General features: G+C 43.6%; 1 protein-coding gene across 1 annotated transcript; it reads right to left on the reverse strand.

Annotated features, from left to right (window-relative positions):
* Positions 1 to 230: 230 nt before the first annotated feature.
* On the reverse strand, positions 231 to 19845 carry LOC138968058 (mucin-1-like). The gene is made up of 2 exons (XM_070340622.1): positions 19753 to 19845; positions 231 to 1286 (listed from the first exon to the last, which is right to left on the reverse strand). The coding sequence occupies exons 1-2, from the start codon at positions 19843 to 19845 to the stop codon at positions 231 to 233; spliced, it is 1149 nt and encodes a 382-aa protein (XP_070196723.1).
* Positions 19846 to 20416: the final 571 nt, after the last annotated feature.

Consider the following 20416-nt stretch of genomic DNA (forward strand, 5'->3'; position numbering starts at 1 on the left):
ACCACGACCCTCGTTTCGATTCCCCCTCGATGTTAAAATATTTAGTCAAAACTTGACTAAATATAAAAAGGAACCGAAGAACATGATCAAATAGGGTTAGGGTTCGGGTCAACAGGGATGAAGGTGGTTCCGAAATATCCTGCCGCCAGATGCAGGATAAATGGGAATGGTTCCGAAATATCCTAGGATTTGTCGGAACCGGTTCCGATTTATCCTGGTTCCGAAATATTCTATGACACCGTGACCCTGTAGGACGGGCGTTGTGGAGAGCCCTGTAGGACGGGCGTTGTGGGGAGCCCTGTAGGACGGGCGTTGTGGAGAGCCCTGTAGGACGGGCGTTGTGGGGAGCCCTGTAGGACGGGCGTTGTGGAGAGCCCTGTAGGACGGGCGTTGTGGGGAGCCCTGTAGGACGGGCGTTGTGGGGAGCCCTGTAGGACGGGCGTTGTGGAGAGCCCTGTAGGACGGGCGTTGTGGAGAGCCCTGTAGGACGGGCGTTGTGGAGAGCCCTGTAGGACGGGCGTTGTGGGGAGCCCTGTTGGACGGGCGTTGTGGAGAGCCCTGTAGGACGGGCGTTGTGGGGAGCCCTGTTGGACGGGCGTTGTGGAGAGCCCTGTAGGACGGGCGTTGTGGGGAGCCCTGTAGGACGGGCGTTGTGGAGAGCCCTGTAGGACGGGCGTTGTGGAGAGCCCTGTAGGACGGGCGTTGTGGGGAGCCGTGTAGGACGGGCGTTGTGGAGAGCCCTGTAGGACGGGCGTTGTGGAGAGCCCTGTAGGACGGGCGTTGTGGGGAGCCGTGTAGGACGGGCGTTGTGGGGAGCCCTGTAGGACGGGCGTTGTGGGGAGCCCTGTAGGACGGGCGTTGTGGAGAGCCCTGTAGGACGGGCGTTGTGGGGAGCCGTGTAGGACGGGCGTTGTGGAGAGCCCTGTAGGACGGGCGTTGTGGAGAGCCCTGTAGGACGGGCGTTGTGGAGAGCCCTGTAGGACGGGCGTTGTGGGGAGCCCTGTAGGACGGGCGTTGTGGGGAGCCGTGTAGGACGGGCGTTGTGGAGAGCCCTGTAGGACGGGCGTTGTGGAGAGCCCTGTAGGACGGGCGTTGTGGGGAGCCCTGTAGGACGGGCGTTGTGGAGAGCCCTGTAGGACGGGCGTTGTGGAGAGCCCTGTAGGACGGGCGTTGTGGAGAGCCCTGTAGGACGGGCGTTGTGGAGAGCCCTGTAGGACGGGCGTTGTGGGGAGACCTGTAGGACGGGCGTTGTGGGGAGCCCTGTAGGACGGGCGTTGTGGGGAGCCCTGTAAAGTGCCATACAAGTTCATAAATGTGCGTATTTATTATGGGACAATAAACCAGCTCTTTTTACATGTAGTCAAGTTTTGACTAAATGTTTTAACGTAGAGGGGGGAATCGAGACGAGGGTCGTGGTGTATGTGCGTGTGTGTGTGTGTGTGTGTGTCTGTCTGTCTGTGTGTGTGTGTGTGTAGAGCGATTCAGACTAAACTACTGGACCGATCTTTATGAAATTTGACATGAGAGTTCCTGGGTATGATATCCTCAGACGTTTTTTTCATTTTTTTGATAAATGTCTTTGATGACGTCATATCCGGCTTTTCGTGAAAGTTGAGGCGGCACTGTCACGCCCTCATTTTTCAACCAAATTGGTTGAAATTTTGGTCGGGTAATGTTCGACGAAGACCGGACTTCGGTATTGCATTTTAGCGTGGTGGCTTAAAAATTAACTAATGACTTTGGTCATTAAAAATCTGAAAATTGTAAAAAAAAATATGTTTTTTATAAAACGATCCAAATTTACGTTCATCTTATTCTCCATCATTTGCTGATTCCAAAAACATATAAATATGTTATATTCGGATTAAAAACAAGCTCTGAAAATTAAATATATAAAAATTATTATCAAAATTAAATATTCCAAATCAATTTAAAAACACTTTCATCTTATTCCTTGTCGGTTCCTGATTCCAAAAACATATAGATATGATATGTTTGGATTAAAATCGCTCAGAAAGTTAAAACGAAGAGAGGTACAGAAAAGCGTGCTATCCTTCCCAGCGCAACTACTACCCCGCTCTTCTTGTCAATTTCACTGCCTATGCCGTGAGCGGTGGACTGACGATGCTACGAGTATACGGTCTTGCTGCGTTGCATTGCGTTCAGTTTCATTCTGTGAGTTCGACAGCTACTTGACTAAATGTTGTATTTTCGCCTTACGCGACTTGTTTTTTTGTTTTTTTTACAGCTTGAAACAACGAACAACATTACTGTTCTTTGCAGACTGTTAACTCTGGCCCTCTTTGCAGACTGTTAACTCTGTCCCTCTTTGCAGACTGTTAACTCTGGCCCTCTTTGCAGACTGTTAACTCTGGCCCTCTTTGCAGACTGTTAACTCTGGCCCTCTTCAATCAATCAATCAATATGAGGCTTATATCGCGCGTATTCCGTGGGTACAGTTCTAAGCGCAAGGAATTTTTTTTTATTTTTTTATTTTTTTTTAATGCAATTTATATCGCGCACATATTCAGAGAAAATGTAAGTTTTACGTCCTCATGGCAAAGCCATTAGGGGCATGTTACACGGGAAAACCCGGCTTTGTATGAAAATAAATAATAAAAATACAGGGGGAGGGGGGGAAGGGGGGAGGAGGAAGCACATATTCAAGGCGCAGGGATTTATTTATGCCGTGTGAGATGGAATTTTTTACACAATACATCACGCATTCACATCGACCAGCAGATCGCAGCCATTTCGGCGCATATCCTACTTTTCACGGCCTATTATTCCAAGTCACACGGGTATTTTGGTGGACATTTTTATCTATGCCTATACAATTTTGCCAGGAAAGACCCTTTTGTCAATCGTGGGATCTTTAACGTGAACACCCCAATGTAGTGTACACGAAGGGACCTCGGTTTTTCGTCTCATCCGAAAGACTCGCACTTGAACCCACCACCTAGGTTAGGAAAGGGGGGAGAAAATTGCTAACGCCCTGACCCAGGGTCGAACTCGCAACCTCTCGCTTCCGAGCGCAAGTGCGTTACCACTCGGCCACCCAGTCCCTCTTTGCAGACTGTTAACTCTGTCCCTCTTTGCAGACTGTTAACTCTGACCCTCTTTGCAGACTGTTAACTCTGTCCCTCTTTGCAGACTGTTAACTCTGTCTCTCTTTGCAGACTGTTAACTCTGGCCCTCTTTGCAGACTGTTACCTCTGTCCCTCTTTGCATAATGTTAACTCTGGTCCTCTTTACATAATGTTAACTCTGGTCCTCTTTGCAGACTGTTAACTCTGTTCCTCTTTGCAGACTTTTAACTCTGGCCCTCTTTGCAGACTGTTAACTCTGTCTCTCTTTGCAGACTGTTAACTCTGGCCCTCTTTGCAGACTGTTAACTCTGGCCCTCTTTGCAGACTTTTAACTCTGTCTCTCTTTACAGACTGTTAACTCAGTCCCTCTTTGCAGACTGTTACCTCTGTCCCTCTTTGCATAATGTTAACTCTGGTCCTCTTTGCAGACTATTAACTGGGGCCCTCTTTGCAGACTGTTAACTCTGTCCCTCTTTGCAGACTGTTAACTCTGGCCCTTTTTGCAGACTGTTAACTCTGGCCCTCTTTGCAGACTGTTAACTCTGTTCCTCTTTGCAGACTGTTAACTCTGGCCCTCTTTGCAGACTGTTAACTCTGTCCCTCTTTGCAGACTGTTAACTCTGTCCCTCTTTGCAGACTGTTAACTCTGGCCCTTTTTGCTGACTGTTAACTCTGGCCCTCTTTGCAGACTGTTAACTCTGGCCCTCTATGCAGACTGTTAACTCTGGCCCTCTTTACATACTGTTAACTCTGGTCCTCTTTGCAGACTGTTAACTCTGTTCCTCTTTGCAGACTGTTAACTCTGTCCATCTTTGCATACTTTTAACTCTGGCCCTCTTTGCAGACTTTTAACTCTGGCCCTCTTTGCAGACTGTTAACTCTGTCCCTCTTTGCAGACTGTTAACGTTGGCCCTCTTTGCAGACTGTTAATATAATATGCAATTTATATCGTGCACATATCTCAACCACGGACTCAAGGCGCAGGGATTAATTTATAAGTTCAGGACATTGTTAACGTTGGCCCTCTTTGCAGACTGTAAAGCTCCTGTCTCTCTACTGGTCCTCTTTCAGACTGCGGTCACACATAACCATAACGGTTTTATTGACGTTAACAAAAAATCATTAACTTTGCAGACTGTAAAACGCCAGTGATCTGGACAATGTCTGTCACCTTATCGACGTAATTAAATACGAAGGACCCTCCCTTAATACTCTTTCTTTGTCTTTTTTTTCGGTTCTTTTCATTTATTTATTCTTCTGTTTACAGTCTCCCTTCGGACTGTGAAAGCGGGGGGCGCCATCAGTCGAGTCAATCCGAGCTTTATAACACACCTTTAGTGCGAGAAACTCCAAATCATGTGGGGTTTTTCGCGCAGATGATAATCGTTTCATAATATCACACCAAATGAAAATAAAGCTCGGATCAGGCTGCAATAAATAATATTCCGGTTATATACTTACGAGCAAGCAGGCTGAGTTTTGGGGTTTTTTTGCTCTCTGTTCATGCATATTTTTCTGTCACTGTTCGTTTTGAATAATTGGGCACGTTAGTTTTACACACATCATTTATGGCGGGAATTTTATAGGAAAAAGGGATGCTGAAAAATGAATGCCTGGAGTATCGACGGGACGGGACGAAGAGGTTTTATAGGGTCAGGCTCAGGAGGGATTCTCGCTCTCTGTTTCTCTGTCTCTCTGTCTCTGTCTCTCTCTCTCTCTCTGTCTCTCTGTCTCTGTCTCTGTCTCTCTGTCTCTGTCTCTCTCTCTCTGTCTGTGCATCGTTCAGGACATTAAGCAGTTCCCGAACCACCGGTGTGTCCCTTACTGCTGATTGGTTGCTTGGCTGGTTGGTTACTGGGTGGGTTGTTCTTCAAGTAATAGACAAGTTTCGAAAATAACTCTGTCGGGGTTATTTAGGTAGAAACAGAGTTAATACCCTTGCTTTTAAAGAGACAAACAATCCACGGGCCAATCACTAGCGAGGGGTGTGTCTGACACACGGGCCAATCACTAGCGAGGGGTGTGTCTGACACACGTGGACAAGAGCTGCACTAGTGTGGATTATTTGACTGACTAGAATCAAGGGCATTCACTCTTTCACAACCCATACAGACCCGACAGAGTTATTTCCCAACATTGTCTACTCTCTGTCCGACGGTCACCTGGGTTAACCCTGGACTGCAAGCAAAACAGCACTGACCTCGTGGGGACTATGCCAAAGTCCCACCCCTCTCCCCTCCCATTCTGTGTTTCCCTCCTGTCAGACGACAGTGGGGACTATGCCAAAGTCCCACCCCTCTCCCTTCCCATTCTGTGTTTCCCTCCTGACAGACGACAGTGGGGACTATGCCAAAGTCCCACCCCTCTCCCCTCCCATTCTGTGTTTCCCTCCTGTCAGACGACAGTGCGACAATCCTTCCTGTCAAACAACAAACACAAACAAGTCACTGTGCCCCGCTTTGTTGCAGATCTCTGTTCGACTGTCACAACAGTCAACTATGAGGGGGGAGGCGTCACCCTTTGGGGTCACGCTTGACTGACCCCGAACGATGAAGACTGCACTTAATTATATCGTCCAGTATGACTTCTTGTTTACAAACTGATCATCAAACAACCCAACGTGTAATCTCATGCGTAGATTGCAGTACATTTTGCAAGCAGCCTGCAATCATTTTTTTTTTGATTTTGTACCTCGGCTTGTCAACCATCTGTTGTTCGACAGGAGTTACAAACGGAGAAACAATTTCAGAATAATGCCAACAAAGCGCGGACAGAAGCGGGCAAACTTCTTCTTTTCTTCCCAAATGGCCCCCAACTGACATTCACTTTCACTCATCCGTTTGGGATTATGACCCAGATAAGAAGGGTGCACTGTTTGTTTCGGCAAAGAGGGCGTTAACTCTACTGAAAAAATGACTTTACCTCCCTTGAATGGTTTCATCTGTGGTTGTGTTTCCTTTCGCTTTGCATTGTGGGGTACACTACTTGCATTAAATATTGGCGTCACTTACACAAATACACACACGCACACGCACACACACACACACACACACACGCACGCACGCACGCACGCACGCACACTCGCACACACACACACACACACACACACACACACACGCACGCACGCACGCACGCACACTCGCACACACTCTCACACACACGCACGCACGCACGCACACTCGCCCACACTCTCACAAACACACACACGCACACATACACGAGAACACACACATGCTCGCACATAGCTCATAAGGGACGGGGAAGGGGATATGAAGGAGTGGGGGGGGGGGCGGTGGCCAGATAGAAATGATTGTATCTGTACAGCGACTGATTACTATAGTATCGACACATCTTTGAACAATAATAGACAACGTACTCAACTTACTCCACAATACGAAAGGGTAGAGATGGTGAACATCACAAATGGGGTAGGGGAAAGGAAGGCAGGGGGGGGGGGGGGGAGGGGGGGAGCGAAGGATTAATTGGAGGTTCATCAATAAAATGCTGGCTTTGAACTCCAAGCTATCTTTGATGAAATCAGCCATTTTGTTTCCTGTTCTCATACTAGGACTCTTTTTTCTTAGCGGATGAGGGCGGCAGCAATGATGGCAAATGGTTTCTGACTCTCCAAAGCCAACCACCCGTGTCTGAGAGGTTTAGCACGGGTGAGTGCACACAGCTTGATCGGAGGCAGTAAAAAAGACATTTCTTCCGTCTGTCTTGCGACGCTACAAGAAAGGTGCAGGCCTGAGACGACTAACGGGAAAGGGAGAGCACTGGGAGACCTTTTGAGGACAAAGTCAGAGCTTGTTTTTTCGGTTCTGATGTTTTACGTCTCGCTTCTTATCTCCCCCTTTTGCCTTTTGGGAACTTGTTTTCTCTCCTTCTTATTGTTTCTTATTCCATTCTCTCTTTCTTGTTCTGTGCTGCTCTTATCTCTTCTCATCTTCACACCCCCCTCCCCTCTCTCTCTCTCTGTCTCTCTGTCTCTGTCTGTCTGTCTGTCTGTCTCTCTCTCTCTCTCTCTCTCTGTCTCTCTCTCTCTCTCTCTCTGTCTCTCTCTCTCTCTCTCTCTTCTCTCTCTTTCACTCACTCTCTCCGTGACAGTGCAGCCTCAACTTTTGCAAACGGGAAAAGATGACGTCATAAAATAGGGCTATGCAAAATCAGAGAAAAGCACCCAAACATATGCTTTCAACAATGAGTTGACCAATTGTATAAACATCCGTCTGTTAGGTTTTGACATATGCTCTGCACACACATGCATACATACAGACGCACACACACACACACACACACACACACACACACACACACACACACACACTAACATACACACACACACACGCACATGCACACACAGACAGACAGACAGACACACACACACACACACATACCTAGGGAGACAAACCTCACACTCCGCCCTCGTTAATACATTCAGTCATTACTTGACTGAGTGTAAAAAAGACTTTAAACAAAGCAAACTCCATCGACAACGATACAGGTGAACGTCACTTTCTTACACTCCCTGCCGACAGGTAACTCGGCATCCTAGCTTACTCACCTCCTCGCCGTTTCTAATGGCAACGGGAGGAAACACGAAGAGAGGGGAGGAAAAGCAGAGGGACCCCCCTGGGACGATGGCGACAATTTAATCAAGCGATACGAATCCTCCCGGCTCGCGAACACTTGATTAAGAGCACGCGCCCGTCTCGCCACGGACATATGTCGCGCTCACTCAGGTGTGACTCGAGTCAGTCGGCTGGAAACGTTACTCTCGTCACCGACACAGGTGAGGCAGAAAGTTTAGAACACTGTCCGAGAAGAGAGTGGGCAGGACCGGAAAGGTGGGGGAGGGGGGCGGGGTTGGGAAAGTGATGGGTTCCTGTGTTCGTTGGGGGGAGGGGGGGCGGAGAAGGAAGATTTTTTTTGCAGAAAAGTTCAGAATGAGTTGATTGGTCCAGTCTTCAAAGAGTCACAGTAATTGCTACCAATCAAACGACACCAGAGACTGTTTCTTGCCAAGTGATTTACAGTCAATCGTATCAAAAATAGAATTTATTGGAACCACTCTGGACGGTCATTACTCACTGTCTGTCTGTCTGTCTGTCTGTCTTGATCAGTGTGAGTGTATTGTGTTGGCAAGGTTGAGTGTATTGTGTTGGCAAGGTTGAGTGTATTGTGTTGGCAAGGTTGAGTGTATTCTGTTGGCAAGGTTGAGTGTATTCTGTTGGCAAGGTTGAGTGTATTGTGTTGGCAAGGTTGAGTGTATTGTGTTGGCAAGGTTGAGTGTATTGTGTTGGCAAGGTTGAGTGTATTGTGTTGGCAAGGTTGAGTGTATTGTGTTGGCAAGGTTGAGTGTATTGTGTTGGCAAGGTTGAGTGTATTGTGTTGGCAAGGTTGAGTGTATTGTGTTGGCAAGGTTGAGTGTATTGTGTTGGCAAGGTTGAGTGTATTGTGTTGGCAAGGTTGAGTGTATTGTGTTGGCAAGGTTGAGTGTATTGTGTTGGCAAGGTTGAGTGTATTGTGTTGGCAAGGTTGAGTGTATTGTGTTGGCAAGGTTGAGTGTATTGTGTTGGCAAGGTTGAGTGTATTGTGTTGGCAAGGTTGAGTGTATTGTGTTGGCAAGGTTGAGTGTATTGTGTTGGCAAGGTTGAGTGTATTGTGTTGGCAAGGTTGAGTGTATTGTGTTGGCAAGGTTGAGTGTATTCTGTTGGCAAGGTTGAGTGTATTCTGTTGGCAAGGTTGAGTGTATTGTGTTGGCAAGGTTGAGTGTATTGTGTTGGCAAGGTTGAGTGTATTGTGTTGGCAAGGTTGAGTGTATTGTGTTGGCAAGGTTGAGTGTATTGTGTTGGCAAGGTTGAGTGTATTGTGTTGGCAAGGTTGAGTGTATTGTGTTGGCAAGGTTGAGTGTATTGTGTTGGCAAGGTTGAGTGTATTGTGTTGGCAAGGTTGAGTGTTCGAATCCTGGCTGCGCCTGGTGGGTTGAGTGGAGATGTTTCCGATCTCCCTGGACCCATGTCAACTTATGTGCAGACCTGCTAGTGCCTTATCCCCCTTCGTGTGGACACGCAAGCACAAGCCCACGTGCACACGGAAACGATCCTGTAATCCATGTCAGAGTTTGGTGGGTTATAGAACCAGGAAGATACCAAGCATGCTTGCCCGAAAGCGGTGTACGGCTGCCTAAATGGGGGGTAAAAACGGCTATACACGTAAAAACCCATTCGTGCGAGAAAAAACCACAAGCGTACGTGGGAGTTTCAGCCCATAAACGCAGAAGAAGAAGAAGTTCGCAAGTTATACGTCAATTCCTTTGCAATGAAAATGGCCGTTTAGTCAGTCGACGATGCTATGTTGTCATGGTGAGAAAAAAAAATGCAGTGCGTTCAATTTCATTCGGTTAGTTCGACAGATTGACTAAATGTTGTAAATTCGCGTTACGCGACTTGTTTGGTTCTTCATTTGTGTGTTTGTTTGTTTCTTCTTTCTTTTATTTTTGGTTGTTGTGTAGTCCGGCTGGAAGACGAGGCATCACGTGGTAAGGTCGAGGCATCACGTGGTAAGGTCGCTACCAACGTTTCCATTATTTACCGGCACACCAATAAAACAGGGAAGAGAAACGGACCAGTACAAAAACAAAAAGGTTTCAAATTCCAAGCAAGCAGGTAATTGCGAATCCTGCTTTTTACAATGTTAGGGGGCATATTTCAACCGATTCGACATCACAGGAAGAAAGAGTTGTCCCTGTCAAAAGAGTTATGTCCCCTGGCTGCAGTCTCAGTCCATACCACGAAACAAGCACGTGGCAGCAAACACCAAACTGGAGGGAAATTGTTTTGATGGTGTGTCTGTGCATGTCATTGTGGCGTTCAAACTTCAAAGCGTATGACTACTGCTCTGTTTGTGATCAATGCCAGTAATCGTGAAAGGAAACTTAACTTTGTTGTCAAACAGATTACGAAGCTTGTTGCGTTTTGGTACCACACAATGGGACATTTTCGTTACTCTTCTTTAATTCTTAATTCCGAACACCTGAAGTAACGCGCTTCTATTGTTTTGCTATTCTTTTGCAAGTGCGAGCGTCACAATGAAAAACCGTTATACTTCTTTGCTGAAAAGGATCGGAAATAGGAGCTGAGGTAGCCAATCAAAGAAAGAATGTTTTTTAGAAGGAAAACATGAATCGATTCTTGTGTGTGCCGTTGCCGGTTTTAAACTAAAGTTGATTCAGGAATTTACAATTTTCATAAATAGTGTTGTTAAATTAAAAGGAGTGCAACAGGTAAAACACTTATATATAAACGTGCTCTTTTTGATATATATAAAAGTGTTTCAGTTATGTGTTGTTGTTTTTACATTTTATCAAGTTTTAATAATCTTCTTTTCGGTAACAGAAAACTGTTATTTTAACGGAAAGTAGATAACCACTCATCTTTTACCAAAGTGAAAATGTATTTCCCCTCTTCAGTATACGCCTTCAGAACCTCCCTATAATTATTTCACCAAGCAAATTACTTTATATATCACGTATCTTTTTTAAAGTAACCGAAAAATTTAAATAAAAGAGCAAACAAGATAACTAAATGCTTAGAAAAAACATTTTGTGTGTGCTTAAGCTCCACAGAGCTGCCTGTCTTTGACCATCGTTCACAAACATTGAAGACGTTGGGGCGGGGATGTAGCTCAATTGGTAGCGCGCTGGATTTGTATTCAGTTGGCCGCTGTCAGCGCTAGTTCGATCCCAGGTTCGGCGGAAATTTATTTCACAGAGTCAACTTTGTGTGCAGACTCTCTTCGGTGTCAGAACCTCCCCCCGTGTACACTACATTGGGTGTGCACGTTAAAGTCCCACGATTGACAAAAGGGTCTTTCCTGGCAAAATTGCTTAGGCACAGTTAATAATTGTCTACCTATACCCGTGTGACTTGGAATAATAGGCCGTGAAAGGTAAATATGCGCCGAAATGGCTGCAATCTACTGGCCGTATAAAATTTCATCTCTCATTTCATCTGCAGAGCGCCTAGAACTGTACCCACGGAATATGCGCGATATAAGACTCATTGATTGATTGAAGACGTGCAGCTGTTCGCTTGGTCTCGTCACAATTAACCTAGGCCTTCCTTGGTTCAGCCCGAAGTCAACTTCACGAAGTCTCTGTCCCGAAAAGTCAGCGCCAAAGCTTCATGCAGTCAGCGTCGTGAAGTCTATGTCCCGAAAACTCAGTGCCAAAGCTTCATGCAGCCAGCGTCGTGAAATCTCTGTCCCGAAAACTCAGTGCCAAAGCTTCATGCAGCCAGCGTCGTGAAATCTCTGTCCCGAAAACTCAGTGCCAAAGCTTCATGCAGCCAGCGTCGTGAAATCTCTGTCCCGAAAACTCAGTGCCAAAGCTTCATGCAGCCAGCGTCGTGAAGTCTATGTCCCGAAAACTCAGCGCCAAAGCTTCATGCAGCCAGCGTCGTGAAGTGGACTTTGAACAAGTAATTTGAGGCTTCAGCGAAGAAATGACAGCTATAATTTACTTTACTATTGTGTGTGTGTGTGCATTTCTCACACATTTAAATATTTGCATACCTAGCCCGTCGACACATGAAAAGAGCCGCACACTAGGGTGGTGTAGATGCGGGCAATAACTGGAAGCTTTTTGTTGAAGAGACTGATAAAAAGAAACACAGCTCAATAAATGAAGAATTATAAAAAAATTAAATACAACACAAACAACTAAACATCAAAAGACAATCAGTTTACTTTGCGCTTTCGAGTCTGTTTAATTGCCCTCAGGTGCCGCTGACTAAATGAAGAAATATACCATTGTAAGATATGGTGCAGTGATACCAAAATGTCCCAGACTGAAATTGGATAACCCGCATGAAATGTATCTCAGAGCCCTGGCTCGACGGATTATCACATGTACAATTTTAAACTGGTGTACTTTAACGGTGCGTCTAAATGCTCCAGACTGATGAAACAATAGCATCAAAACTGAGTTAAAAGTGCATGAATAAATTAGTACGGAATAAGACGCCTTTGCGAGAGGGATTAACTATTATCAAAAAAAGATACAAAAGCTAGGACACTATCAAAAAGATTTGTGAACGGTGAAATGTGTGAGTTGTTTGATTTTACAGAAAGAATTCTTGAGTAGTCTGCGATTTGTAGAGTTTGTGGTAAGACTGTACTTGCTTTGCCTTATTTCACACTTTCTTCTCCCAGAAGAGCTACGTAACAAGGGATACAATTGATGTTGATTTTTTATTTTATTTTAACTGTTTCCTTAGCTGAAGCTGACCCCATCACCAACCTGTCCCTGTGATTTGGAAGACCAGACTCCAGAACATGTCTCAATGACATGACCCCAACTCAAACCAATCAGAGACAAAGTGTGGCCAGCATCAGTCCCTCTCCGCACCAAACTCTATGGGAGCAGACAAGACCTGGAAGCCACGACGTCATTCGTCTCGCAGACTAAACTGATGGTGTGACGGCGAACGCAAGAAGAAAAAGAACTGTTTCCTTTTTTTTTCAAAAACAGTATTACAGGTGTGCTGCGCTTGTCAGATTATAAAACGTCTGTTTCTGAACACGAGATGTTTTGTTTTGTTTTGTTTGATTTATTTTGTTCCGTTTTGTTTTGTTTTCTTACGTTTATGTTCCTTAACTTTTTTTCCTTTTGTTAGATTTGCGCATCGGTTTGGTTGACTCCCTTTTTGCATTTCTTTATTGTATAATGTTCAGTCATTTCTGAAAAATAAAAATCGTCAGCCGTACTTTTGACTTGTTTTTGTCTTGAATGTATTACAGACCGTTCACCCCGTATTCCTCACACTTTCTTTAAATACTAACTGAATGAATTGTTACATAACATATCTATTGTTTCAACAACAACAACAACAACAACAACAACAAACAACAACAACAACAACAACAACAAACTCCTTTTTCTATCGTAAGCGGAAAAGGGGAAAATGTCGGCGGCTGCAGCATGCTTTCCTTTGCCATTAATTCTTCCAGTTTCAAAATATGTCTGCAAAGCTCACAGGTCGCCTCTTAGAACCGAAGACCTCGAAAAACTGTGTGTTTCGTCACAAAGCTCAAACGTTCATTTTCGTTCGTCATGAATCCTCGCAGACAATAGCGCGATGAAATGACGTAACGGATGGGGGACATTACCTGTATCTGCACCTTTTTCGTCGCCAACCCCCATAATATTGAAACTTAGCTGTGCCAATGTTGAACATCACAGACAACGCACAGTCGCCTCTCTGCAGGACAGCCCCATAAAACACGGGGGGGACTCTACCTGCCTTTACCTGGCACCGCCACTCTCACGACTTGCCGCCTCCGCCTCCCCGTGCTAACAGGTGTGGCTGCTCCCCAAGCTCCGCCCCCTTTCGCTCATACCTGGCGGTGGCTGCGTTCGGACAGCTACCCGCCCGCGAAGGTGACTGAGGTAAGATTCAGGGGTGGGGTTATTACCAGCGACGGGCGGTTGTATTGTTTACCTGTTTTCGGAGTTGGCCGGAAAGTCAGGTAGAGGCTGAATCAGGGTAGGCTGGCACCCGGACCAATCAGGATCCACCCCGGGTGGTTGCATCTCGGCTTCCTGACGTTATTATTCATGTGGCCTTAAAGTCCGCAACCCAGTGTTCTCACGCATTATTTACGAAGTCGTGGGCTGTTTGCAATACGGCCAAGGCAGCGCTATAGTAGGAAAGAAAGCCAGTCCGTTGGCCAGCCTGTCCGCTGTGTGAAAAGGTGAGAGTGAGCCGTTGTAAAGAGGGTGGCACGAGTGGCCGGCCCAGACTTCCGTACCCCGACCAGGGCCTATGCAAGTTTAATCATCATCATCATCAGCCTGCCGACAGCGACGTGCAAACCCTGCTCCGTGATGTCGTCCTACGGGCTGTATCACCACCCCCAAATGCCGCACCAGGTAAGAAAACACCACTCTTTTGTTAACACTGTCACAATGCCATTTATGAAATATTCCCACTTATTATCTCTTCTTCTCTTACTTATACAGTAATTGGTTATTGTATTGGCAGGGCTCTAAGGGAAGAGCGGCCTGGGCTGACGTCTTTTGTCAGCTCTTTTGGCGGTCATATCTTATGGATGAGTGCCGTCATACACATTTCATCGAAAAAAGAGAACGGACTGGAGGAGAGAAATGATTTCTGGTATATTTTGCAAAAGAAAGAGAAAGCAGAAGATAGGGAGGGAGGGAGGTGGGGGGAGACATATTCATTGCAAGAACCCTTATGGTATAAATAATTTGACCACCGCTGTGACTTAATCTCTCCAGGGTGCGCAGAAAACACTTTACTTATTAACAGATTTTCACTTTGTTTGCGCGGCTTGCTTTAAGAACGAGATAACGGGATAGATGTAGAACGGTGTGGTCAGTGTCATTTCTGAAAAATACGCCTGGTGTATACTTGAAAAAAAGATTGCTTGTGTGACTTTTATTTCTTATTTCTTGTTTTGTTGTTTACTTATTTTCCGTATATTGTTTTGTCTTTGTCATTGTTTTTCTCTTCTCTGTCTCTATCTCTCTCTCTCTCTCTCTCTCTCTCTCTCTATTTCTCTCTCTCTCTCTCTCTCTCTCTCTCTCTCTCTCTCTCTCTCTTTCTCTATTTCTCTTTCTCTCTTTCTTTCAGTCTCTATTTCTCTCTCTCTCTCTCTCTCTCTCTCTCTCTCTCTCTCTCTCTCTCTCTCTCTCTCTCTCTCTCTCTCTCTCTCTCTCTTACTTTTTCTTTTTCTTTCTCTATCTCTCTTACTAGTTTTCTTACTCCTACTCAGTCTTTTTCTCTCTCTCTTTTCTTTGTCTTTCTCTTATTCTTATTCTCTCTCTCTCTCTCTCTTTCTCTCTCTCTCTCTCTCTCTCTCTCCCTCTCTCTCTCTCTCTCTCTCTCTCCCTCTCTCTCTCTCTCTCTCCCTCTCTCTTTCTCTCTCCCTCTCTTTCTCTCTCTCTCTCTCGCTCTCTCGAGCTCTCTCTCTCTCTCTCTCTCTCTCTTTTCTCTTACTCTTTCTCTAACGTTCCTATTATTTTCAATTTGTCTTCTTTCTTTATTTTTTTTTTTTGTTTCTCTCTTTCTTTCTTTAATTCATTCTTTCTTTCCTACCTTCTTTCGTTTTTTCATTCATTCGTCCAATTATTTCTGCATCATTTCGCCTGTTATTTCATTTTTTTTTTCATGTGTGTATGTATTTTATCATGTTTGGAAAGCAGACTCATTCCGCTCTACCTGACTATGAAATTAACACGTTTTGTCTTGTTCTTCGTCGTTCGCTCAGTATGTGAGCGTAGATGCGTTGTGCTGCCGTTACGCGCCTGACAAGTCAGGCCCAGCACATCCGACTTCAGCTTGTTTTTATATCAGAGTGTTCGCTCTCCTAGATTGATTGCTTTACCGGGCTGCCGAGTTCAATCTACCCGTACACGTTTTGTCTTGTTCTTGTTCTTTGCGAAACTTCCGAAACTTTTCTTATATCAACCTGTACATATTATATATCAGTAGAATGTCCTGGTCACACTTAAAACCGTTTTGAAAACTTCTTCATCCCTGTAAGACTTTAACATACCAGTTGAGAATGAAAGTCGCTTGTTCATTTCCATGCTTGTTATTCTCTCAGGTGCCATGACACTGGTTCCGCGTTACTCTCACTTACTCTATTATACACATGCATGCCTTGAGAGCGCTTACTTCACTTACTCTATTATACACATGCATGCCTTGAGAGCGCTTACTTCACTAGTCACATCTTTGAATAGCGCTCTGCCTCATTCGTTTAAGATTCACACTAGTTGTATATAGTTTTACTCCATCAATGTGTTGGTGTATACTTGCTTGGCATGGTATGGACAATCACAAGACAAGAGGGCGCAGTTACACTTTTTTCTTCGTTTTCTTCATCCTTTACCTTTCCGCAAAATTGTCTATACAAATTAAAAACAATTTATTCCTGAAAATACATTGGTTTTGCAGAATCTATTTTCTGTAACTGATTCTTTTTCATTCACGCAATACTAGAGGAATGAAAAACATAAAAATAGAAAATAGCTTTCTTCTTTTTCAATGTTCCGACCATCGGACAAGATTATCACAGATCTACCCAATGTTCCGACCATCGGACAAGATTATCACAGATCTACCCAACATTTAACATACGCCATTTGCAAATGTATTCATTAACCTGCGCTGCTGCTGATTCCAACAAATGAAAACCTTTTTTATTCTAATCAGTCTTGAAAACGTCAATTTGTTACCGGAAACACGCATGTTTCTTCACCATGTATGCCACTCTGGAACATTTATTTGAGGAAGCCAAACTGTCGCCTTCTTCAAACATTTTAACTCACGTTGGTATGTAAAAAGACACACTAAAATATTGTACTCACGTGTGAACGAAGACGAAATAAATAGATAATGGCGACGATTCCACCCCAGGGTCTTCTTCAGGCACATTGACAAAGTATGTTTTTGTCTTTTTATTTATCGCTCTCACGCTCAGTCACTAATGTTCTTCTACTCACGTGGTATATTCTTGCCGGTAGTTTCTAATTTCATTATAAAAATCTTGAAGCGTCACGAAACAAAGTTTCGGAAAAGGCATATCTTTGGTTTAAACTGTTTTATTCATTTGTGCATTATTTACAAAAAACGCATATTGAGTAAACAACAACAAGCATAATGCTTATAGTGGTGTTTACAGTTAGAAAATTACATATAAATGGCGGCTATTGTACAGTTTAAATGAAGAGCAAGCAAACATGAAAGGAAAATTGAATGAAAATTGTACATCAAAACAAAAATCCGTTTAAGAATACATATATAATATTTATGGTGTTAGCGAGTAAGAGATAGGGAGGGAGATAGGGAGGGAGAGAGGGAGAGAGAGAGAGAGAGAAAGAGAGAGAGAGAGAGAGAGAGAGAGAGAGAGAGAGAGAGAGAGAGAGAGAGAGAGAGAGAGAGAATGAATAAGCAAGGAAAAAGCCAGTGAACCTCTCAGGTCGTTTGTTTTTGCTGTTCGCTATTATACACTGAATGAAAAGTTATGTCAGTAAAGCCTGACATCTGCAACCACCTGTCGTTGCAATGCATCTATTTCGAAAACACCACTTTACGTTTTCAGCTTTTTGCTTTCTTATTCATATTTTCTAGCACTTCAGCACCCGTAAATGATTCCTTTTTTTTTTTTTATTCATGCTTAGACAAAAAAGGATTAAACCAAGAGTACGTGAGAATCCCGCTCTAAAAAATAAAAATAAAAAGTCTTCCACTCTTTTTACAGCTTTATTCCGCATTTCCTGTTCAATACCTCTGTACATTCCGCATTTCCTGTTCAATACCTCTGTACATTCCGCATTTCCTGTTCAATACCTCTGTACATTCCGCATTTCCTGTTCAATACCTCTGTACATTCCGCATTTCCTGTTCAATACCTCTGTACATTCTGCATTTCCTGTTCAATACCTCTGTACATTCCGCATTTCCTGTTCAATACCTCTGTACATTTACATTCATTTTAAAACTATTTCCCTTTTAAGACCATATTTTCCCAAATTTGGTGAGGTTTTATAAATGTGAGGTTTTATAAATGTGAGGTTTTATAAATGTGAGGTTTTATAAATGTGAGGTTTTATAAATGTGAGGTTTTATAAATGTGAGGTTTTATAAATGTGAGGTTTTATAAATGTGAGGTTTTATAAATGTGAGGTTTTATAAAAGTGAGGTTTTATAAATGTGAGGTTTTATAAATGTGAGGTTTTATAAATGTGAGGTTTTATAAATGTGAGGTTTTATAAAAGTGAGGTTTTATAAATGTGAGGTTTTATAAATGTGAGGTTTTATAAAAGTGAGGTTTTATAAATGTGAGGTTTTATAAATGTGAGGTTTTATAAATGTGAGGTTTTATAAATGTGAGGTTTTATAAAAGTGAGGTTTTATAAATGTGAGGTTTTATAAATGTGAGGTTTTATAAAAGTGAGGTTTTATAAATGTGAGGTTTTATAAAAGTGAGGTTTTATAAATGTGAGGTTTTATAAATGTGAGGTTTTATAAATGTGAGGTTTTATAAATGTGAGGTTTTATAAATGTGAGGTTTTATAAAAGTGAGGTTTTATAAATGTGAGGTTTTATAAATGTGAGGTTTTATAAATGTGAGGTTTTATAAATGTGAGGTTTTATAAAAGTGAGGTTTTATAAATGTGAGGTTTTACATTGTGGCAGCAAGAAACAAAACAACAACAAACCGTTGCACAGGAAACAACAAGACAATTGAATGTCGGTTTGTTTCAAAGTGCTAGGTTGCTATCCTTCAGACAACATGACATTATCAAGACAGAAACGTAAACAAATATAAGAAAACCGGTATGTATGATGACAACTTGCCGATTTATTTTTCAGTAGGCCCTATATTTAGACATTGTTACCGGTAAAATAACATGTTTCGTGGCTAACGCGATCCGAGAACAAAATAATGTAACCTCATTGTAAAGTAAACAGAAGCCTTTCAAAACAGAAACAAACACGCAAACAAACCACAAACAAACCACAAACACGCAAACAAACCACAAACAAATCAATGAACGCAGAGACAGAGAAGGGGTGAGACGCTTTGACGCTCTGAAAAATAAATTGTCATCAGTTTTAAAAGCCCTTTAGACAAAGACAATGACAGCACACACACACACACACACACACACACACATACACACACACACACACACACACACACACACACACACACACACACACACATACACACACACTCTCTCTCTCTCTCTCTCTCTCTCTCTCTCTCTCTCTCTCTCTCTCTCTCTCTCTCTCTCTCTAGTACTTATCATACACAGTAATACCGAGCATTGTAACATCACACATAGTAAAAGCATCAATACTAACATAAAATTGTCAAACATACACACACACACACACACACATACGTTCTCTCTCGGGGGGTGAGAGAGGGAGAGAGAGAGAGAGAGAGAGAGAGAGAGAGAGAGAGAGAGAGAGAGAGAGAGAGAGAGAGAGAGGGAGAGAGAGGGGCAGGGGCTGGCGGGAGGGGAGAAAAAGAAACACTGAGATAGTAAAACAAAATTGATAAATAAAGACATACATTAATAGATGAATAAATCTTGACAAAAACAAATAGACGAATGAGTGAAAAAAAGAAGAAGGAGAAGAAGAAGAGAATGAAAACATGAATAAATCGATGAATAAATAAAGACATAGTTACATTTATAAATAAATACAGTTATAAATTCAGTTTCCGTTTTCGGGGAATAGCTGTAGTGAGGGAAGGAGTTGGTGGGGTGGGTGGGAAGGGAGGTGGGAGGCTTAGGAAGGGAAAAGTCAGCAGTGTTAAGGAATTCCACTTCAAGTTGCACATGTCATACACGTGTCACGCACAAACACGCACGTGCAGTCGTCAGCCGGAAAGCCTGGGCGGCGCATGCGCGAAGGTATGTCGTCTGCTTCAGTCGCGCAAGAGTCTATTTCATTGCGACGCGGAACATGATAACTGCAGAACAGAAAACTCCATAGATGTGAGCATGCTCTTTTCAACTTTTTATTTTTATTCAAAAGTGTCATCGGCTTTTCAGCAAGAAAGATGTTTTTTATACTCTTTTACTGCTCTAAGACCCGTGACATTAGTTTCGTACTTTCAGTCCGTCAGCCCGAGTGTCGTCTGCTACCCGCACGTGCAGGTTGAAGAGCGATGATGCGGGCTGTGGGTTGTGTCCCTTTTCTGGCATTCTCAATGGATGTTTCCGTCACTTGTTTTGACGCTGTCACAGTGGTTCGTTTACGGGGCCATAAAATTCAAAGATGCCAGGCTAACGCCGTAAACAGGTGTCCGATGGTGAAGCCGTTCGATCCATTCGGCCTTTGAACAGAAGCAATAATTAATGGCAATTAACCAATTCGAAGAAACAAAATTTGTGCATTGGAAATAATATGGCTAGGGAGAAAAGTGTTTACTTTGGTGCATAAATGTGCAGGCAGTTATTGGAAGCAGTGAAACAAGACGTTTCAACGAATAACACGTGCAATAAAGCCTTCACTTTCTATGCATCCCTACCGTTGCTCAAGCGAAACAGAAAACTGAGAACGTAAAATAGGCCATAATTATCTGGGTGCAAAACAAAATTATATCCTTTCATCAATTAAGAAAATATGCAAGGGAGATAAAAGAGCCGTAAAAGGCAGAGAAATGCTGAGGGGAGTGGGTAAGGAGGAGGGAGGGGGGCAAAGTCGCATGAGAGAGGAGAGAGAGATGTGAGGACACACACACACACACACACTAAAACACACACACACACACAC

The sequence above is a fragment of the Littorina saxatilis genome, linkage group LG6 (assembly GCF_037325665.1).
Source record: "Littorina saxatilis isolate snail1 linkage group LG6, US_GU_Lsax_2.0, whole genome shotgun sequence".
NCBI classification, from domain to species: domain Eukaryota; kingdom Metazoa; phylum Mollusca; class Gastropoda; order Littorinimorpha; family Littorinidae; genus Littorina; species Littorina saxatilis.

Excerpts from the sequence above, each read along its gene's own strand:
- LOC138968058 (XM_070340622.1), bottom strand. The coding sequence starts at position 19,845 with ATGCCAGAAAAGGGACACAACCCACAGCCCGCATCATCGCTCTTCAAC. Across the intron at positions 1,287-19,752 it reads CTCGGGCTGACGGACTGAAA|GGCTCCCCACAACGCCCGTC; the intron begins GTACGAAACTAA and ends GGCACTTTACAG.